Genomic DNA, 21,746 nt, shown 5'->3' with positions numbered 1-21,746 from the left:
AACAAATGCACAATGCAAGGTCCTGTTTTTCATACACATATCCGTGCGTACAATAACAATCTATGCACACTACAGTATAAAACAAGATCAACATCAAGCATATACTGTATCTGTATACTGATCTGATCATCTAAACAGTAAATTGGGTCATTCGCAGGATTAAAATGTTTGAGCGATGAGAAACACAGGCAAGGAAGCACATGACTGTAGCTAACAAAGATATAATGACTGGTTTGCCCTTTTGGTGAAGGTTTGGTCTTGTCACATGAGAGGTGAAACTGAAACTGAAATACGATGCAACTTTCTGCATGAGCTCTGCATCTGAACACTTCATCAAATAATATACACAACCACATCTTAAGAGGACTAACAGAACAATCCATTTTCCTCGCATTGAGCACTCAAATTCAGGGAAACACACTGTAATTACTTCTGTAGGTACGCAAAAATCTTGAGTGTCCACAGCATGGGCTAAACAATACAGTTCTGATTACAATCAAGAGGCACTTCAGTATAACATTCACAAGGGAAATCAAACACAATGGAAAACATGGCACCTGGCCGACCATATTGTTCTTCTCTACAAGCTCAAATGACACAATTTCACCTTCCAACCGCCTAAAAAAAATCCAAACAAAACTGTGAAGTATCGGCAAGTCAACAACTTCAAGTTGATTACCTTTTGGAGCGTCGTAATCTTGCTCCACTAAAAGAATGGGGCATGGAAAAGTTGGAGAGTACGGTCCATAGGCTGGAGTCGGACATGGTCCCAAAGTCATGCCCCCAAAGTGTTCCGAGCTGTCTCAGAAAAGAAGGTGAACAGAAGTGTCTGGCTTCCAAGAGCAGTAGGCACCCAGTGCAAGTGTCTTGCCGGTAGGTCCTCCCAATACAACACTCTGCCACAACCGAGGTTTGTCCATGCACATCTGCCGTTCGCTGCAGCATATACAGGCTGTCAGGGGGACGCTGTGTCCTCTGTAGTGTCCTAAATAAAACAGTAAGAAAGCTCCTATGAGCTATTCTCACTATTCAGGTCATACCCGCTTCTCGATTGCTGGGTGCCTGTGGGACTACGACACAGGACCGTCTCCAGCAGGATGAGTTTTTGTTTTGCTGCCAAAGTCGCACGGCTTTGCTTCTATCCCGTAGACTCATTGAGACTCAAGCATGCACCATATCATGTAACAGGCACCTACCGTATCACATCCTGGGGCGGGGAGGGTAGAGGAAGGGAGGGGGCGTGAGTCAGAGCAGCACTGCATCATCGGCAGACGACGCAGTGAATGCAATCAAGGCTCTCCCCATCTGGCCCCGCTCCAGCACACGTCACGCTGTATGAGATGGAAATGCAGAGCTTTTTTCCCCAAGCTTTTCAATCACGTGTAAGTCCAGCGAGATGCCGCCAAGCACCCTCTCTTCCATTTAATTCTTCTCCATCTGACCTGCCATACGAAGAAAACCTCTCTTTTCCACTTCGGCACCTTTGATGTCCTCTCGCTTTGCTCTTCAATCTGTTCTTTTGGCAAGCAGAACCACAGAGGGGCACAACCTCTCAGACTCATGACAGATGAAGTCGGAGGGGTGGAATGGGGCCGCTGGGTTTCGACAATTAACCATTGAATGCAAAGGGGCCACTAGCCACTAAGGTGTGAGGTGAAGGAAGCCACTACAAAGACCTTGTTGGTGGAGAGACATGCTGGGAAATGTCCGAGATGAACCCATTGACAACCAAGTCTAATCAGACCTTCAAAGACCATCTCAGATATGGACATTATCGTGATGACCCTAGTCATGCCTGGAGTGGGCCAAGTCTAGATTCACAGCTCATGACTACTTATCTTTTCCTGAAGGAATAGTGACCTATAGAAACCATTCTAATCCATGGCGGGTCTCTTCTGTGTCAGTCTGAGCTCTATATGTGGATGTACTGTTTTTGGTGCTCTCATTTAGAGATGAACCAAAAATGCTGGCAGTCGTCTGATGAAGCTGGGTGGGATGTATGACAGGTTTAAACAAGGCAATTCCTTGCTGTCCTGTCTGTTAGTCATAAATTATCATCAACAAACTTGTTTGCTTTGAGTAAGGCAGACTATGGCAAGGTAAAGCAACAGACAAGTCCAACCAAAAAAATTATCTTAAAGCTTGCGTGTCTGAACAATTCAACGATATACAGTGCAGTACACAGTGAAACGAAACACCATTCCCCAGGACCAAGGTGCATAAGACATAAACACACAGACTACATAAAGTGCACATGTGCAAATCTGTGCAAGTACAACATTTAGTGCAAAAGAAAAACGTGACACAATATAAATCACAGTACACAGCATTCAACATCGGAGTGCAAACAAGTAGTGAAACATTGTCCATGTAATCATACTACTGTACATGTAAATGTTCAGGAAATTGAATTCAACGAGTTGTTGACCTTCTTAAAAGTTCCAGAGTTTACTGGAATCAGATTATTTGTGTGTAAACACTGACTAATAAAACTAGTCCAAACAGTTCAATGACCCAATTCATCAGTCCAAAAGACAAGTTTTATGAACAAAGTCAGATTTACTGAGGCATGGGACATAATTAAGGCATTGAATAGAGGATTCTAGAACAAGCCACAAAGAATAGCAAAGTTAAAAAAAAAGCAAAGCTGGCAACAAAAGTAAGCTTCTACAAAACCTGATACATATTAGCGATACATGTTTACATTCAATGAGTGTAGATTCTCAAATACATATTTTATATTTATACTGTATATTTTCAGGTGTTTTTTTATATTCCTATATTGATATGCAATTGCAAAAGAATTCATTCATGATTCCTTATGAAGGAGCAGACGCAGTCTTTTTAACTAGATAATTTATTGCACAGTCAGTCCTGCGACTCCATTATTAGTACTATTCGAAAAGTCTTCCTCTCTCAGAAATTAACAGGACATGCCCTTTGTCTTTGCAATACAAGTAATCACTGCCACAGTGCCTCATTTCTAGCTTTTCAAATGACCTAATTTCTTGCAGAAATTGTGCACAGCTCTTTCCACCAAAATGTTCAATGGCCAGAGCAGCAAATCCTATTTATCACATAAAAGAGGGTGAATGAGAGACTCGCCAAAAAAGGGGAAGGGGGTGTGTAACATTATATAAGCATACAAAACAACCCAACCCCCATTTTTACAAGCTAAAATCCTACTCAAAGGCTTTGGATCTACAGATAAAACTCAGAAAATACATATATTGTTCACTTAACCCCCATGCTATCCTTTTTCAGTGGTGGAACTTGGAGCCATGAATAACACGATAAGCCACAAAACAAAATGGCTATGGATGAAGCACGCTCTTACCTCCAAAAATGAAATGCGTGCAGTGGGCTGCATGGGCTGCAAGGGCTTGTGGGAGTCGGGCTCAAGCTTCGAGGAGTGAGGCTGGAAGTCAAATTGAGTTTTGTGAACGTTCATCAGGATCAGATGGACAAAAACTGTATTTTTCAGAATGCAGATTTTGAAGATCAGAGCTGACATGTATGCAAAAGACATACACGTGTGTGCATGCATTAACCACAGTGCAACATCAATGCATGGCCGTAGAAGGATATTCTGGTAAGAGGCTTGCGTTGTGACAACACAAAAACAAAACATTTCATGTGGTATTCAATTCATCACAATCATAACCGACATGAAATGGTCTGATCCAGATATTACACGTGTTAATAATATACACTGGCTAGCCATATGCACACATTTATTTGCATCTTAAAATATTTCTTAGAACCCAAATCTAAATGCAAAACGATTCCACCGCAGGCCGTGTGTTTATCAAGAGTAACCATGATACGACATCCAATGAAACTGCTGAGCTGACACGTCCATGAGACATGCATGTATCAGTATCCTTAGCAACAGTGTGATGCAACACCTGATTGCAGACGCAGACATGCATCTCCTGCGACCTCTGTAAACAAAAACAAAGGCGTCTCTCGTCTTCTCAAAATGTCATGAGCCAAACAAATATGTAGAGAGATTAATTGTTTATGTCGCTGCATCAAAGGCTCAGCTGCAGTCGCTACAGTCTGGTGACGTATTTGACCTGCTAACAGGTCGCAAACAAACGGGCCTTGTGAGAGGGCAATTGAAGCACTTGACTCAATAATTCATGATGGTCAAAAGCAACAAAATCGCTAAAAGGGGATGTATGTCAGTGTAGCCCAAGAAAAGAGGCAGGTCGTCTAGCTGCGCACATTCTCTGTGTATAGAACACTGCATTGCTCTAGCAGCTGTGTCCAAACATAAGCCTGTTCTATCACAAGATCACAAGCAAAGCCGCTATAAACGAACTCCTTAAACATAACAAGCCAGCAAAGACTAGCTGGATCTAGCACAAGGTAGGAAACCTATATTTACCCTTCAGCACATGCTGCAGACGCTGCTACTGTGGTAATGCTGCACTGCTCGGCTCAAATGTGCCCATCGCTGCTACAGCGACAGACACACTGCAGATAAACAGTCTGGTGTCATCACAGCCACAGGGAAGACAAGAGAGAAGCAAAATACTCACTCCAGCGTCAGCCCTGGAATCCTCAGCCTCTCGCGCTGGGCTTTCATGGTCGCACGCTTTCACTCTATTGTGTACATGACATATTCATGCCGCTCGCCTGCACGCACCCTCATGCGCTGACAAAGAGCCAGAGCCAGGCTCTGGTGCAGAGAAACCGGCTGAGAGCTGCTCACAGGGGAGGAGAAGATCGGGGGACCCTGTGCTTTCGGTCGCTCGACTTCCACCCCGGGCTGTGAGATGTGATCATCAACTGCCTGTGGAGGGCAAGGAGGCTGGGCAAAATCCTGTTTCCCCTCCCCTGCCGCTCTAGCACGACACTAAACACAGACCTTCACGCCCCTCCTCCACCACTGAAGGAGCCTTACGTCAGCACAGCACCGATAAGAGTCTACATGCTGCACTTGCTCACTGCAGCAGGGCTGTTGACCATCATTCAAGTTGGTGTTTATCACCCATCGCATAGTTTCTCCAAGCACTGCAGCATGACCAAATATTATTCTGCAAATAAGATGCATAAACGTGTGGCAGAAATCTTTAAAGACAAAAAAGAAATGAAGAGCCTTAATGAAAATTGTGTTATTTAATATGTTGATGTTACTTGATCTTACAATTAAAGTAAATAGGGACTGAGGGGCACTGAGGCTGTCAGTCACTAACTCTACTTAAAATGAAAATTCTGTCATCATTAACCCACCTTCTTGTCACCCTCTGTATGCATTTCTTTCTTCTGCAGAACACAGAAGTAGATACTTTGAAGAATGTTGTTAACCGGCACCCATTCACTTGCATTGGTTTCCAGACGATAGAAGTGAAATGGGTGCCGGCATGTTCGGTTATCGACTTTCTTCAAAATATCTTCTTTTGTGTTGTGCGGAAGAAAGAAAGTCGAGTAAATGATGACAGATTTTTCACTTTTGGGTGAACTATCCTTTTAACATATTTTTGTGCCCCACAAAAGCAAAAAGTCAAGGCTGTTTGAAACAACAGGGTGGATCAAATGATTTACATTAAGAGACAATCTTCATAAAAATATAATTGGAGTTAGATCAAAGACGGAACACGCTTGCCATCCCATAGCCATGCTTCAGCCACCATCCACAATGCCCTAGAATTGCACCAGCATATCTTGCATATGCAAACACCACTGACACTTATTTATTTAATACAATTCTTAGCTGATCTTGTCACGGCTCAAAGAGATTCCTTAAAACATTACTATAATAAACTAGAAATGCTGCCCTGGTCTGTGCCAGGCTCTAAAACCTCAGTTTTACTGAGGACAAAGGAGCTTGGAGACTGCTATTATAACTTTAAGGTTTAAAAAGCAATTTAACCCCAGTTCCTCTAAAGAGCTGCTAATGAACTCGTGAAGCTGAAGAAACATCCGACCTGAAACCACTTATGTCTACTGCTTAGCAATATCAGTATGTGCCAAACCGAACACCGTACACATAGTCCTGGCAAATGTCCAAAACGGTTAAGAAAACTTGTTAAATTTGGAGTTTATTAAGTAGAAACGTGCAAATAAAATAGGTCAATTGGCAACATAGTTTGTAGATATTGCAATATGTTAAACTATTTAAAATACACAACAGAAAGTTCTGGAAAGTATGAAGGAACAATGGTTTAGCCAAAGTGTAGCCAAATGCATGACTGCTTTAAAACAATAAGAGGATCATTCATAAATCTGAGTTCTAGCTTCTTTACCAAATAACACCACACAAGTTACTTTTGTACAAAAACCTCACTCGCCCGCTCATGGATGCATGCAAAATCGAACTGAATTGCAAGTGTACTTTGCCAATATTGTTGTATATGTAACCCCAGGCACAGTAATCCAGCATTCGTGACATTTTTAATTACAAGTACTTGTATTTGTCATTTTGACATAATATAAGCTAACAACAGTCCAACAGTTTTTGATAAAAAAAGTCCAAAGTGGGCTGTATTTCAGAACAAGCGCAAACTGCTGATCACCCAAAACTGTAGACAACATTGAGTGCGTTTACATGCACAGTCTCACTCGATTATGCTTAATAAGTTGATAACGTGTAAGGTCATGTAAACGGGTAAAACATTTTTTTTTTATCGGGGAAAGCTCATAAACGGCGTGAGGAAAAACCCCTCTGCAGAGGTAGTTTTTTGCCTATTACTCCGATTTTGCGTTGCATGTAAACACCTTCACTGGTTTTCTCTCAGTTTTGTTTGTGCGCGCATGTCTGACAGCGTAATAGTAAAAGTCTCAAACGGAAAGTAACAGTAAAATCATGCATAAAAGTACGCTTCCGAATCATGCAGTTGATGAGAAGAAACTATATAAAAATACAGCTTTTGAGTCCGAGCGAATTCCCGCTGCATTTTTAATTACTAGACGGACCATCGATGGTGACGTCACTGGACGCGAGAAACCTGTCAAGTCTCAAATTTCCATGTAAACGCTATTTTCTGCAAAGCCGGTTTATTTATATGCATGTAAACATGTTTCTTTTATAAGCTGATTTTTGATAGATATCCGTTTATTTTGTGCATGTAAACGCACTCAGTGAGTGAACATTGCATCAAAAGCCCAACAGCAGCAGAAAGCAGCCGGGAACTGGGGCGTAAGGACAGAACCCAGTTAAACACCTACTTCAGCTCTGAAAAACTAGGCCAAACTCTAAAGCGCTCATGTTTAGAAACTCGAGTAAAACTTGGAACCAATTAGATTTATCTAAAGAATGCCAGTATATTATAATTCTAGATTTTGAACTAAAATGTTAGTGTGCACGTTAATGTGCACTTAAGTGTGTGTGCGTGTGTGTGTGTGTGTGTGTGTGTGTGTACTTGTTTTTATACATTGTGGGGTGTCCCCACAATGATAGTAAAAGTCTCACACACGTGCATTGTGGGGACCGATGGCCAGTCCCCACAATTCAAATGGATTATTCAAATGTTTATTTGAAAATGTTAAACTGCAGAAAGTTTTCTGTGATGGTTAGGTTGTGTGCGTGTGTAGGTGTGTGTGTGTGTGTGTGTGTGCGTGTGTGTGTAAGTGTGTGTGTGTGTGTGTGTGTGGAAATGAAGCAATCAGTCGAGGCCACTAGGACTGCTCCATTGGGATTTAACAGGTCACGCCTCACATATTAGCTTCTATTTGCATTCATTAATTGCAGTAACCCTTTCTTTCCCACGGTGCCATCATACATGTCACCAGCACATGCATTTTAAGAATCTCACCAAAGAGGTTTTTCAATATTTTATTTTACCCCAAGGTCTACTAAAAATGCAACTCATGACTTTTTGCCAAAATTGTATTTTCACCAAATGATCTTTTTAAAAAAATATTTTAAAAATCCTTACAGGCACTGACCTGCTACTGCTTCTGTATACGCGGATGACTCACGTCTCATTAACATTCACTAAACGCATCAGGAGCTCCATACATACCCTGAACATCCCCATCCACCCCTGCACTCCACCTCACTGCTGATCATGTGACCAATGCATTGACTCACTCTCAGAAATAAACAGACAATCATAACAGCACATTCATCACGTCCCGGCATTGCCGTCACAACGGACAGCCCATAAATCACAAACGCAAAAGGCCAATAAAACTCAATGACATGTTTTTCTTCTAATTTGCTTCTGACAGGTTTTGACAACTTGAAAATCTATCATATACATCCAACAGAGAGAGCGTAAGGCTACAATGAGCACATACTGTCAGATGAGAGTTGCGGTCCTAATGAATTGCTTTCTCATAGAAATACAAGTTTGGAAAATATCATAGGTCAACATAGGATGCTGTGGAGTGGGAAGGAATGCAAAAAGTGTGACAAACCTAAAACAGGTCAAATCAGTGTGCTTAAAGTGTGCTTGACATATCTGCTGTAAAATTGTGGTAAACAAAACCATTTAAATGTGGTGTTAATGTGATAGATCACCCAAAAATGAAAATTCTGTCATCATTTACCTCTCGTCAAAAGAAGATATCTTGAAGAAAGTTGGTAACCGAACAGCACTGGCCCCCATTCACTTCTATTGTACAAGAGGGTGAGTAGATGATGACAGAATTTTTTATTTTTGGGTGAACTATCACTTGTGCGACTCTTTAACTTGCATTTCTGTAGTCTATCGGCCCTAAAAACTCGTTCACACCAGTTATGACTTGTTTACAGTGAACAGGTGTGGTGGCTCACAGGAGTCACATGGTGTGCTATGAAAGTAGGGCCGGCGCTACCTATAGGCAGAGCAGGCAGTTGCCTAGGGCCTCAGACTTGGAGGTGGGGCCTCAATAACTGTAACGTGTCTCCAACTTCGACGCACATAACATCAAACTACTGCACTGCAGCAAGCATATAAGCAGCAGTCTGCAGCAGACTGTCTACTTGAGTCTTGGCTGCGCGCACTTGTCCTCACATGCAGCTCGAGTAGCGCGATGCATGTAACCGCATATCTTTTTTACAGTCTTTGGCATTGTTTGTCATCACAAAAATTATTTGTACGCGTTTTAAAATGCTTGCCCATTTAAACTTTCTATAGATTTCTCACTCGAAGTGCGCGCACAGATGCCAGTTCTCACACAGCGCAAGGCTACAAGCAAGTTCTCTATTGTGTCTTTTTGCGCGTCTTATATACTGTGAAATACAAGGTTATGTCAAAAACACATGAAAACAGTCCGTTGTGTCTTAAATGAAAGTAAACAGTCGGATCTATATAACTATGGCCCAATCCCAATTCTACCCCTTACCCCTACACTTTCCCCTACCCCTCCGTTTGGCGGGGGTCTCTCAATTCTCTTTTGGTTGGAGGGGTAGGGGAAGGGGAAGGGCCAGATGGGCCTTCAAATGAAGATTTTTCAGGACCTCACTTCAAATGAAGGGCTAAGAGAAATTTCCAACATGGCTGCTCACTCGAGCAAGCAGACCCAAATGTAAGTAATTTTTGCCATTAATAAGGATTTTTATGACAATTTTTCATTTTATGTATGTTACATTCAATCTTGTGTTTGTATTTACAGTGATGATCTTTCAACGTTTGCAAAAAAATGTCTAAAGTTTACTAGCGGACAGCACTGATTGCACGATATTAGAAAATATATTACGTTTACCAGTGTAGTAGTTGTGTCCCATTTCTTAGCGGAAAATTTGTAACCCTTCCCCTTGCCACTTTGTTTCAAGGGGCAAGGGGAAGGGGCGAGGGTTAGAAAAGGGGTAGAAAATAGAATTGGGATTGGGCTTATATCTCCGCTTCGCGTCGTGTCCTGATCCCTATCCCTCTACACTTGTCCTGATCCCTATCCATATACTGTACACTTGTCCACCAGCCAAGACAGGCAGCAAAAAAGTCCATTTGTCCAGTCTCTGAATGTATAAAGAGAATAAACACTTTTCTGCAGCTGACTGATTTTAAGTCATCAAAACCCCATTTTAAATATATACAATAGACTAAACTCATCCAAAAGAGTGGAAAAGTAATGGCTGTGTTACTGTGAAATTACTGCAAAAAAAAAACAAAATGTTTTAATCCTGACTGCACTAAAATTTTGTTTAGAGCAATTTCAAATTGAAACAGATGTTTTAATAATATCATTAACTTGATAATTTTTTTGCATTTTTACAGTGTAATAAAATACTTTATTTATTCAAAAAGGTGGAGGGGGTGCTGTGAGGGGCCTCCAAAATAAAGTTTGCCTAGCGCCTTCAAATGTTTAGAACCGGCCCCGTGTGACAGTCTGTGGGCTCTCCAGCTTTGTGTAAAGCTATCTGTGTGTTTACAGACACCAGAGAGATTGCTGATTGAAGAAAACATGAAATGGAGAGGGAACACACAGGGTGAGGGTCCTGGGTGATCACTTTTCTGTTTACATTTCAAAGCATACTGGCTACAAAATGTGAGGAAAGACTAAGGTTGACAGACAACATAATCACACGAGATCACTTTTAAATATTGTTTTCATAAGCAGCAAGACTATTGCTTCGGTTTTTTGAACATGAAACTCTGGTCTGTGTGAACTTGCTGCTATATGAACGCATAAACCTACTTTGTGGAAGTACTCTGTGACTCTGTTAACAGACAAGCACGACTGATGTCCTAAAAAAAGAGAAATAAATGCAGGTCTTATTTCTCCTCATCTCTGCAGAAATTGCTTGGGCAAGCAGCCTGCATTCTCTGCATCCTTAGCTGTACATTTGTGATACACAGACGCAGATGCTGTTCTGTGCTTAGGTTCAGAAATAAACCCAAGATGCGTTGACATCACTTATATGTAATTTTTGAGAGAAACATTTCAGCCAGTCGCTTCTATGGAAGACTTTGACAAGTTGTTCTCATTATTAGACACACTGTATGTACCAAACTCACTGTAGTCCTCAGTGAAATCCATGTCAACAGCTAATTAATTAATGCTTATTATCTTGTTCAGTGAGTCAAGCCAGGCTTTCCAACTCCAAAAGTTGATCATCCGGATGTTGCTATATCTACTACTTTGGGATTCTGACATCTCATTTAAAGTGATAGTTCACCCACAAATGAAAATTCTGTCATCAATTACTCACCCTCAAGTTATTTTAAACCTGTATAAATTACTTTGTTCTGCTGAACACAAAGGTAGATATTTGGAAGAATGTTAGTAATGTTCAGTTCTGTGACATCATTGACAACCATAGTAGAAAAAAAATAAAATGGTAGTCAAAGGTGCCCCAGAACATTTTGCTTTCCTAAATCCTTAAAAATATATAATTCTGTGTTCAATAGAACAAAAAACAACAAAAACAATAATATGTTCTACTATAGTAGTATGATGTCCCAGAACTGAAAATTGTATACAGGTTTGGAACAACTTGAGAGGGAGTAATTGATGACAGAATTGTCACTTTTGGGTAAACTATCCCTTCAATGAGAGCATCAGCTGACGTTTCAATAATAAAATCTCTTGTTGTTAGCTTCTGTTGTCAGGTTTTATGAGCCGATTTTCTATAGTTTATAGTAGAATTTACAGGTAGCATACTTGTACATAGAAATACAGTAAATTATGGAGTATCAGGTACTACACCAGGCCAACTGATTGACTTTGAGCACTAAAATGTTATAACTATTTGCAAACCACTGGAAAAAATGCAAGAAATTCAAAGAAATTCAAATGCGTGCAGTTCTTTTTGTGTGCACGTGCGAGGGCTGTGTTAGATTTGTTTACTCATCAAATTCTAAAGAGAACCACGACTTGGGAGGTAATCGGGAATGTTATTTACATTTATACCATGGTCTTTTTGAATACTCTGTTCTGATTGGCTGGAAGGTGTGCATTAAAACCCTTTAACGCACAGGTAGCTCCAGTAAGTTTGATTACATTTTCACCTGTTTGATCTAAAATTTCACTGTAAACATCAATAAAAGATTTAACTTGGCAAATGACCATGGTATAAGCGGGATAATCCACAGCTAGCCATGCGTTAAAACCCTTTAACGCACGGCTAGCTGTGGATTATGCCTTACATAACTGCTGCTTCAAAATGGGATAACTAGGTATTTTTTGTATTTAAACTCTTCAAAAAAAAGACTATAAACAGCGAAAAATAAATAAAAAATCATATCAGCCCAGTTGAAACTTTCTAATGAGGACAAGATGTTTGTTCTTCTCATAATTCTAAAGCTACCAACCAAGGCTGTGTGAATCTCCTGCACTCAAGATCAACTTCAATCGGAGTTAAACTCATTAAATGAAATTTGGCAGACGTAAGTACAGTCTGTAGTTGATGATATTTTTTCTGATGGTGTGGGTTTACGTGTAAGCTCTATTGTGTGACTAGACATTTAAAGTAAGTTTACTTACAAACTTCCTCTTCTGGGAAGGCTGAGCTCCTTCTGTAAGAGAACACAAAAAATATATTTAGCTTAATTTATATGACACAACACATTGCAGAACTTTTCATGTTAAGAATTCAGTTGATGTAAATGAATTTGAATGATCAACTCTCAATTTATTGTCCAGGGATGTTCCCATTCATTTCTCATTTACTGGAGCACTGTGGGTGTGTAGCACTTTTTAAAACTGCCAACCTTATGCTCAACCAAATGCATTTTGGGGCAGGATCACATGTTTGTCCAAACAATGGAAGCAATTGGGAATAAGGGGCCATAAATCATGTTTAGGAACTAAATAATCATTATTTTCAATTCTGTATGATGCTGTGTATGTTTCAGAAACCACACACCTCACTTTTAAACATTATTGTTTATAAACATTGTCATGAAGGACTCAAGTCTGTCAGCATGATGTTTCATTTGAAAATAAATGGGTGGGCACATAAATCACACTCAATTAGAAATGCCAACACATGGACATCTCTCCATAATGCTCACGCATCCTCTGAGCCTACTAATAACAGACATCTTTGCCTAGTCATTCATCGTCACTGCATGCCAACAGGTGACCTATATTTCAACGGCAACCCCAGGTGCAAATGGTGACCCAGTTTCACAGCTCTGCAGATTAATCTTTTCAGTCTTGAAGTCAAGTGTATGGGGTACACAAATGTATGTAAGTGTTTTCTGAGCAATACAGTATATTTTCGGTAACCCTACAATTCAAGAGCCCATTAACGAATAATTATTAACATATAATAATTTAAGATTATAAACACATTATAGATTTTACTGCTGGTTATTCCTTTTAAGCCTACGGTAATTGAAATACACAATGTTTATGAGTTACAACATCTACAGTAGCCTATATCTCCAACCAGATTTTTCAACAAATCTTTTATTTTGCTAGTAATAAAAGGTGGCATTTATATTATACATTAGATTCTCAATTGTGAATCTGCAAATGATGCAGTTATGTCTCTATAGAGGCTCATCGACCTGCTTATGAGAATATGCAGTGATCAATAGACACCAGCAGAGGGCATATGATCCATTTAATGAATGTCATTTGAGACAGAAAATACAGCTAGTTTCAACTGGTCTAAACAATGAGATGAACTAATAAAGATCAAAAAGAACAACTGATGCTACAAGTAGCCTACAGTATTTATGAAAGAGAGAAAGACAGAAAAAAAAGAAAAAAAGAAACAAGTTTGGCAAATAAGTTATACTCAGATCAGAGCAGTTTACAGAGGAAACTATATTAACTGATGGGCAAACCATTTACTTTATTGTTATCATTACTAACTGTAACTAAGTATGTGTCCTATACAGTGTTGGGTGTAACTAGTTACTAAGTAATTAGTTACTGTAATTTAATTACTTGAAAAAGTAAAGTAAGGGATTACTCTTATTTTTTCTGTAATTTAATTACAGTTACTTCTGATGTAATTTAACTAAATATTGTGTTATATATTCAACAGTGGAAAGACATCAAAATTATAAGCCTAACTTTAAAATGTATGCTTTATTGTATCCTTCTCACAATTATTAGAATAATTTATGTTGTTATTTATTATTTATTTGAATGAATTAAATAAGCCGTTTCAAGTCTATCCTTGAATTAATTCTAATCAAGGTTGATATGGTATATAGAAAGTAATTAGTAATAAGTAATTAAATACATTTTGGAGAGAGTAATTTGTACAGTAATCTAATTACACTATTGAATATGTAATTTGTAACTAGTAATTAATTACTTTTTCAGAGTAACTTACCCAACACTGGTCCTATATTGAAAAGCAAGGTCCATGCGTTACAGTCATTTGAGTACGGCTTCACAAGATGGCCAACAAAATACCTCAGCCACGGTAAAATCTCCGTGCCGAATGGCCTCCCATGGCTTATTGTTTCACCTCCACACCATCTGGCAATTATAGTTGTAACTGTTTGAATGTGTCAGCTCTCTCCACTGAGCTAAGTGTAATTGTGTGCCCCCACCTGCTGCTTCCCATTAATCAAGTGAAGAAAATCCCATTCCTGCACAGGCTCAGGGTGAAGCTGAATACTTGAAACAAAATTACATAATCATGATACCAAAAACTCAGACTTATTCTGTTAGTTATATTGCAAAAAATGAAATAATTGTTTTAGTAAAATAGATTCCAAGTTTTTAAATACAAAATAAAAAAACTGAATTAAAGACCTCTTTAGAAGACGTAAACAATACTGGTCCAGAAGAACTTCCCATTTCATTTTTTTAACAATGCTCAAAAATAGCCAACAGAACATTTGAGAATCAAGTACTCAGAACAGGAATTACATATAAATGTTCAAAAAAAATGTTTAGGTAATCGTCTACATATTTAGTAATTAGTAATAACGTACATTTTCAAAATATTCCCCTCACACTATTTTTTTTTACGATTTTCCAAGTGTTCAGCTTAAGACACATATAAATGAATTTATGACGTCCTAACTTCCAGAGTTAAAGTCCAAAATGTGATGACATTTTTGTGATGACAACAGCATCCAGATCTGAACTCCTGATACAGTGATGTGGTTTCAAGCTCCTCTGGAGATACTGAAGCCTCACGCTATTCAAAAATAATGAATGAAAGAGAGCGCTGGAGCTGCTGGGGTGCACAGCGGGGAACAGCAGTGAAATAGTGCGATGTTGGCGGGGTTTACCATGAATTCAGCACTGGGCAGGCTCACCCACGGCTGAACATGAATATATGCATTAGGCTACTTTTCACCAGGAGAGCCTGTGGAAAGGTTGCACTACTTCCATCACGTTTTAATGGAATGCCAAAGAAACTTGGGCAGAAGGGGCTTGTTAGAGGGAGTTAAAGAGGGTCAAACTATAATGCTGTAAGGATTTAAAAAAGATCCATAAGACTGCATTTTGTTTTATCAAGAAAGTTTTTTTATAAATAGTGCAGCTGAAGTATCACATTTGGAAATGTCAAATAGCAGAGGAAGACAAGATTTACATTTATTTAACAAAGAAAATCTAGTGAAATTATTGGCTGTATGAATCAGAATAAGACTGCAACTTACAATATCTTGTATTAGACAGTGTATGCATTAATCTCTGTCATTTCTGTAAATCATTCAGGTACAAATGTGTAAAATGCTGTACAAATTTGCCACAAGTTTCATTCCCATTTGGAGTTTTCTCCAAGTAACTCATCCGTGTGAGTCTCACAGAGTCCGGTCAGTCCATCTCACTTATCCAGCTCAGTGAATGATGGAACACATTAACATTGTCCAGCGATCGGCCCCTCCCTGCTGAGAGAAAGGTCAGACACCGTGAAGAGGTGAATGTCATAGTGACAGGAAACTTGTTATCTTCGGCCACAGAAGTGTCCGAGGTCTGATTAGTTTCAGAATCAGGCGCAACACGCAAAGACTGCTCGCAAAAGACAAGCTCCAGTCTGATTGGAGGGCTGAATGCACATTCTAAGAGTCAGGGTGCAAAGATGCTAGGAAACACACAGGCTGTGTATTCTATTTTTTAATGCTAAACTGAATATTGAAGAAATGCATTCAAAGCATTTCTAAAGCATCCCAGGACGGTACCTGTGACGGTAGTGAAAGAATACCGGCGGCAGGAAGAATTTATTTAATTTGTTCCGTCATTATATTATTTATTCATTTAAAGGTGCAGTGAACTAGGACCACAATTTTAACCCAAGCTTTTGTTATATAAGAGGGAATCGTATTCAAGTGAACATCCTGTACGTGTCAGACCTGAAAATGCCCTTGTTACTGAAATAACAACTGTTATTGACACGAGGCTCAGCGAATGGTAGGTCCTGGAATGCACCTATCTATGACAGGTTGAAAACCGCCTCCACAGAAGAATATCAATACCTACTTCTCGAGCCCCGCCCACTGGTTCGTGCATGACAGTACTGAACACAAGCTGCAAGGAACCAGATAGAACGAGTGTAAGCATCATGCCGTTAAAGATCGCAAAATATTGTGAAGTGCCTGGTTGTGGAAGAACACAGTCGCTGCATAACCTTACTTCGGATTCCGACAGTAGGAATGCGTGGTTGAAGTTCATTTTTAAAGACGTTCCAGCTCACGTGGTGAAAACATTCAGCGTTTGCTCGATTCATTTCAAAGCGGATTCCTAATCCGGAGACTAAAATTAAAAAGCAGTGCTGTGGCGTCAATATTGGATCCGATAGGAATGGCGCAGAAATCTTATGTGAGTAAAACATATTTGTACTATGCGGCACTATTGCTTTGTTAGAGATCGCTTGATATGCCCTGATAGTATTACCTGGGGACCTCTAGTCATTTGTAATAATTGTAATCGGCATCTCTGTGATTTGGCGGGCTCATATATCATTTTTCAAGGTTTTATCCACCGTTTGTGAATAATGGAGGCTGTTTTGAAGTGTTTTGATATTATTTCTAGTTCTAGGTCATATCCATATCTGCCAACACTGTTGTTTTGGCTGGGAGTCTACCGTTTGTTTATTTATCATGAAAACTAAAACATTTGAGACCCGCGATCACGGTGATCTGTCCGGTTCGCGGGTCTTAAATGCTGACATGTACGGTCATATATCACTAAACACCACAACGCACACACACCTACACTGACGAACGTTTATATTTTCTCATGGTGCAAGAGCGCATTTATGCTTAAAGTTTAGTGCTTGTTTGGCACAGACCAATCCGAGTGTGACTAACTAATGCTATTTTCTTTTGTTTTATTTATTCGCGCTATTATTTGTTATTTAATTCCTCCCTCCTGATGCGGACAGGAGTGATTTAATGTGAAACTTTTAAACCCTGAGTTAACTGCAGACTCTATGGGCAGATGAAGTGATTCTTTTGTTTGGTTCTTGAATTGTTTGATGTGAAGTGGAAAATTATTTGTTCTTATTATACAGTACATGCTAATACAAAACAAATTCGATTGCACCTTGTTGTGTGAAAAGTGTTTAACTTAATTAAAATTATAATGTGGGTTAAGATTAACATTGTTGTCTGTTCATGGCCCTTATAAATTTAGAGTTTGGGGAAGATTAAGATTATATTAAGTATTTCGTTTTTTGTTCAATACGACATTGATTAACGTTTGATTATTCTTTAATTCTGTAATCCTGTAATTGGTGGTATTTTTGAGTTATCTGTGGCAACAGTTTAAATTAATTGACAGGCTTAAACCTGTCTGGCACCCAAACTATTATTACAAAATTCGAAATCTAGGGTGCACCACCGTTACATACCACAAGATGCTGGTTGATAAAATGTGAAACGTACAGCATTCCAAAAAATGTTGTCGAATGCGCATGTGTCGAAGTGCTCTCATGAACGCGCTGCATAGACTGACAAGACAGAGGAGAATATATCGATTAAAGTCGTTATTTTGTTTTGTTTTTCGCACAAAGTATTCTCGTTGCTTCAAAAAAATTCAATTGAGCAACTATGAGCGGATGGACAATTTAACGATGTCTTTAGTACTTTTCTGGACCTTGACAACTACTATAACCATGATGTCTATGAGGAAGCCTGGAAATCTCTCGGATGTCACCTAAATATCTTTACTTGTGTTCCAAAGACTCCGGGAGGTCTTAAAACATGTTGTCATGTGGATGAGTAAAAAAAATGTGATTTTGAGATAAACTTTTCCTTTAAACGTGCTGCTGTGACTCCTGTCACTAATGTTAATCAAAGAACAAAAGAAAAAGAAATCAATGTGATTTTCTAGCTCTAATGAGGATTCTTCTGTATTTCATGTATTTAGCAGTAAAGACTGTAAAGTGTTTGAGAACTTTTTGTATTTTCTGTTAGACAGATAGGAAGGGCACACTTAATATAATGGGTTTAATTAGTAGAAAAAAAAAAACAATTAATAAAGACATCAGTTGCAAAGCCAACAATATTAGAATGTTGACTTTCATTCATAAAATGATGCTGTTAAAGAAAAGTGTTGTTTCTATATTCATTTGGAGATAAAATGTGAAATTATTATAATGTAAAAGTATATTCAAAAGCATATAAGCAATGTGTGATTAGCTATTTTTTTAATCAATTGACAGCAATAAAATAAACATGTTAAACAAAATAAATAGTGTAAATTTAATTTCACTATACGTGTGCGATTAAATCACAGTTAATCGCATGAAAAGGGTGCAATTAAACGCGATTAAAAAAAATCTATTGACAGCCCTAGTGTGTATGCATATATATGTACACATATATACGTACAAGTTAAAGATTTATGGTTTTAAAGTATATATTACCTAGCCCCCAGCACATAGTTATAAAGGATCAGATAAAATACTGCAGCATTTTTTAGAATGCTTTTGTTAGTTTTTTCTGCAGCTTTGGAATGCAGATTTGGACCATTCTCTGTCTTTTATCTATGAATAAAATTAAATCTGAGATGAGCAATACAAGGTCATAGTTCTTCAAACATAATGTACCAGGTATTGACAGACAGTCAACTTCAAACCATCGCTGGGCTTTTTAAGATGTCCACTTGAGTAAATTCAATGTTAAATCTTTTGCCCCAATTGAAATGTACTTAATCTTCCACAAGAGCAGACCAGTAACACCTCACGCACGCACGCACGCACGCACGCACGCACGCACACACACACACACACACACACAACTGTCCTAAACATTTCGGCCATTTTGCATCTCTTGACCACAACATGGAACTTCCCGTGAACCAGCTGCAACATCAAAGCTATACTGATACGGTTTTAAATACCTTTCCATGGTAGTGAATAAATAATTCTCTTTGAATTTGCATCAATTCTGCACCATCTCAAGATCAAAAGTGTTTCAGCCCCTGGAATATAAAATGCTGACTTGTAAGTTGGTAAGGGCTTCCCCTCTCATTCAACACTAGCTTTTTTGAGTTTCTAATGGAAAACAGAGTGAAACAAAATCAAAAAGGAAAAGTTCATCTCAAAATCTTTTTTTATTACTCACCCACATGACAACATGTTTTAAGACCTCCAGGAGTCTTTGGAACACAAGTAAAGATATTTAGGTGATTTTTAGAGATTTCCAGGCTTCCTTGAACAAAATCAGCCATCTGTTATTTTCCCCCTAGGACAGTGTTGCTGAGCCGCTGGTCAAGGGGAGCAATGTTTACATTAAGATGTCTGATAAGATGAACGCTTTTAACTGCACAGACAAAGCAAACTGGGTGACTCGTTCTATACGGCAAGGGTAATCTGCAACATCTCTTGCTTGCTCCCAAATGAATCTATTCTATAGAACAAAAGCGGATGGTGATTTACATCCGGATGGTGCATTTTCAATACAGATAATCATTACCAAAATGCTAAGTTTGAAAGCTGGACATTTTTACACATGGGACATTATATCAATCACGGTTATAATTTTAATGGAATACAAGTGTGACAGAGTTTTTGCAGTGAACATTGGGGCTTGACTGCATCTTCATTTTTGGAGGAAGAATAATAAGAAGGCTAATTTCATTCTTTTGTCTACACTCCTAAAAATAAAGGTGCTTCACAATGCCATAGAAGAACGTTTTTTGTCTAAATGGTTCCATAAAGAACCCTTAACATCTGAAGAACCTTTCTGTTTTACAAAAGATTGTTTGTGGCGAAAAAAGGTTTAGATTCTAAAAAGGTCTGAAAGAGATGGTTCTTTAAAGAACCTTTGAATGAATGGTTCTTTGTTGAACCAAAAATGGTTCTTCTATGGCATCGCTGTAAAGAACCATTGAAGAACCTTTATTTTTGAAGAGTGTACCACATAAGACAACTGTATTGGTTTGTAAAAACATCTTGACATGAGTAACTCATGACATATTAGAGTAAATTGTAATTTTTAACATTTGAAAAAAATACAAACCATTTCGTTCCTCCAGCTCAGTGAAAATTCTTTCATTCAAAGATAAATGGTTTATTATTTATTATCCAATTCTTCTTCTTCTTTCAGTGAATGGTAAAACCATAAAAGACAAAACATCCTAGCTGTTTTTCTTCAATCTCAACATCCAGGTTAAACAAATATTGCTTTTGAATGCCGATTAGTATCCATAGACTGCTTGATTTTTTACTTCTGACAGCTTTACCCACAATTAAGTATCATACCCTGCAGAAAACAAGTATTGATCAAAGATGTTCTCCATTTTTCCAAGGATTACGTTTTTTTTTTAACACTCACATACAGTGAGGGAAATAATAATTTAAGTAAATAAGTTTGCCTGCTTACAAAGAAATGAAGGGTCTATAATTTTTATGGTAGGTTTATTTTAACTGATAGAGACAAAATATTTTTAAAAAATCAGGGGAAAAAATGTTACATAAAGGTTATAAATTGATTTGCATTACAGTCAACAAAAACAGTATAAAAGGAACAAAACGCAATAAATAACAGAAATACAAAATAACAGAAGAAATGAGGATATGGTAAAAAACTGGCCCGCATCCTATTTATATTTTTGGAATCTGGCCCTCAAAGAAAAGTAGTTGAAGACCCCTGCCATAAATAAATGCTGCCGTCACTCATAAAACCTGATTCAAGCGCATAACATATGGAACTAAGTGACTAAGTCACACAGTTTTAAACAAATAACTCTGATACCAAGATGTGAATGAATTCAACAGAATAGTTCGTTTTTTAGCACATTCTCTCTTTGTTAGTAAGTCACTTTAATGTTCCTTATCTTATGTTACAACAACATTTAGCAGATGCTTTTGTGACGTTGATGAACTCGAAGATATTTGCCAAATATTCACACAAACATGTTTAAAACAAATGTATTGTGAAAGTTCCATTGACTTGCACCGTTAGAATGCCCACCATACAAAATCCAATCTTTGGCAACATTTGCATTCTGTATTGTGGTTGGTCTTCATTCGTGCGTTTAATTCCACACTGAATTTTGTTTTAATTATGCTTACATTTACACAGAACCAAAAACCTAAAAACTAACCTAAAACCTAAAATTGCAACTATAATTTACTTTGGGGGAGGAAAATCCATTTGTTTTTCTAATTTCCTTTGGTGCTGCTATAGTGACACATAAAAGGTGCTTAAAATTGCTTTAAAGGAATTGAATACTGAACAGCATTCCTATATCTTGAACAATCTTATACATGACCAAGTTACGAAAAATCAAGGGAGTACTGTCATTTTTTATCCAGTTCAAGAAGACTTTGAATTCAGGTGGAGAGTGTATTAGATAAAACATCAGGTCTGGGGTCAGTGGTCAGGTTGCAGGTTTGGGATGTGCTATAGAGGTCAATCCAGCTAATAATGCGGTCATGACACTCAGAGATCACACAAGGCCACAGAACTGTGTTCTCATTATTGGTAAAGGTCAGCTGATAT

General features: G+C 38.4%; 1 protein-coding gene across 11 annotated transcripts in view; it reads right to left on the bottom strand.

Annotated features, from left to right (window-relative positions):
* Positions 1-21,746, bottom strand: part of mast4 (microtubule associated serine/threonine kinase family member 4) — a 130,185-nt gene that overhangs the window by 48,889 nt on the left and 59,550 nt on the right. For 5 of the 11 annotated variants that reach the window (XM_057329032.1, XM_057329033.1, XM_057329034.1 and 2 more), the window contains 2 exons: positions 12,361-12,392; positions 3,338-3,418 (listed from right to left, as the gene is read on the bottom strand). In XM_057329032.1, coding sequence (XP_057185015.1) covers positions 3,338-3,418; positions 12,361-12,392 — 113 coding nt within the window. Of the gene's footprint in view, positions 1-679; positions 1,140-3,337; positions 3,419-4,547; positions 4,879-12,360; positions 12,393-21,746 lie in introns of those variants that run through there. The other 6 variants (XM_057329035.1, XM_057329041.1, XM_057329040.1 and 3 more) reach the window with 4 other exon arrangements.

This window comes from Triplophysa rosa, linkage group LG2 (genome assembly GCF_024868665.1).
Source record: "Triplophysa rosa linkage group LG2, Trosa_1v2, whole genome shotgun sequence".
Lineage (NCBI taxonomy): Eukaryota > Metazoa > Chordata > Actinopteri > Cypriniformes > Nemacheilidae > Triplophysa > Triplophysa rosa.
This window is presented reverse-complemented; position numbering and strand designations above follow the sequence as displayed.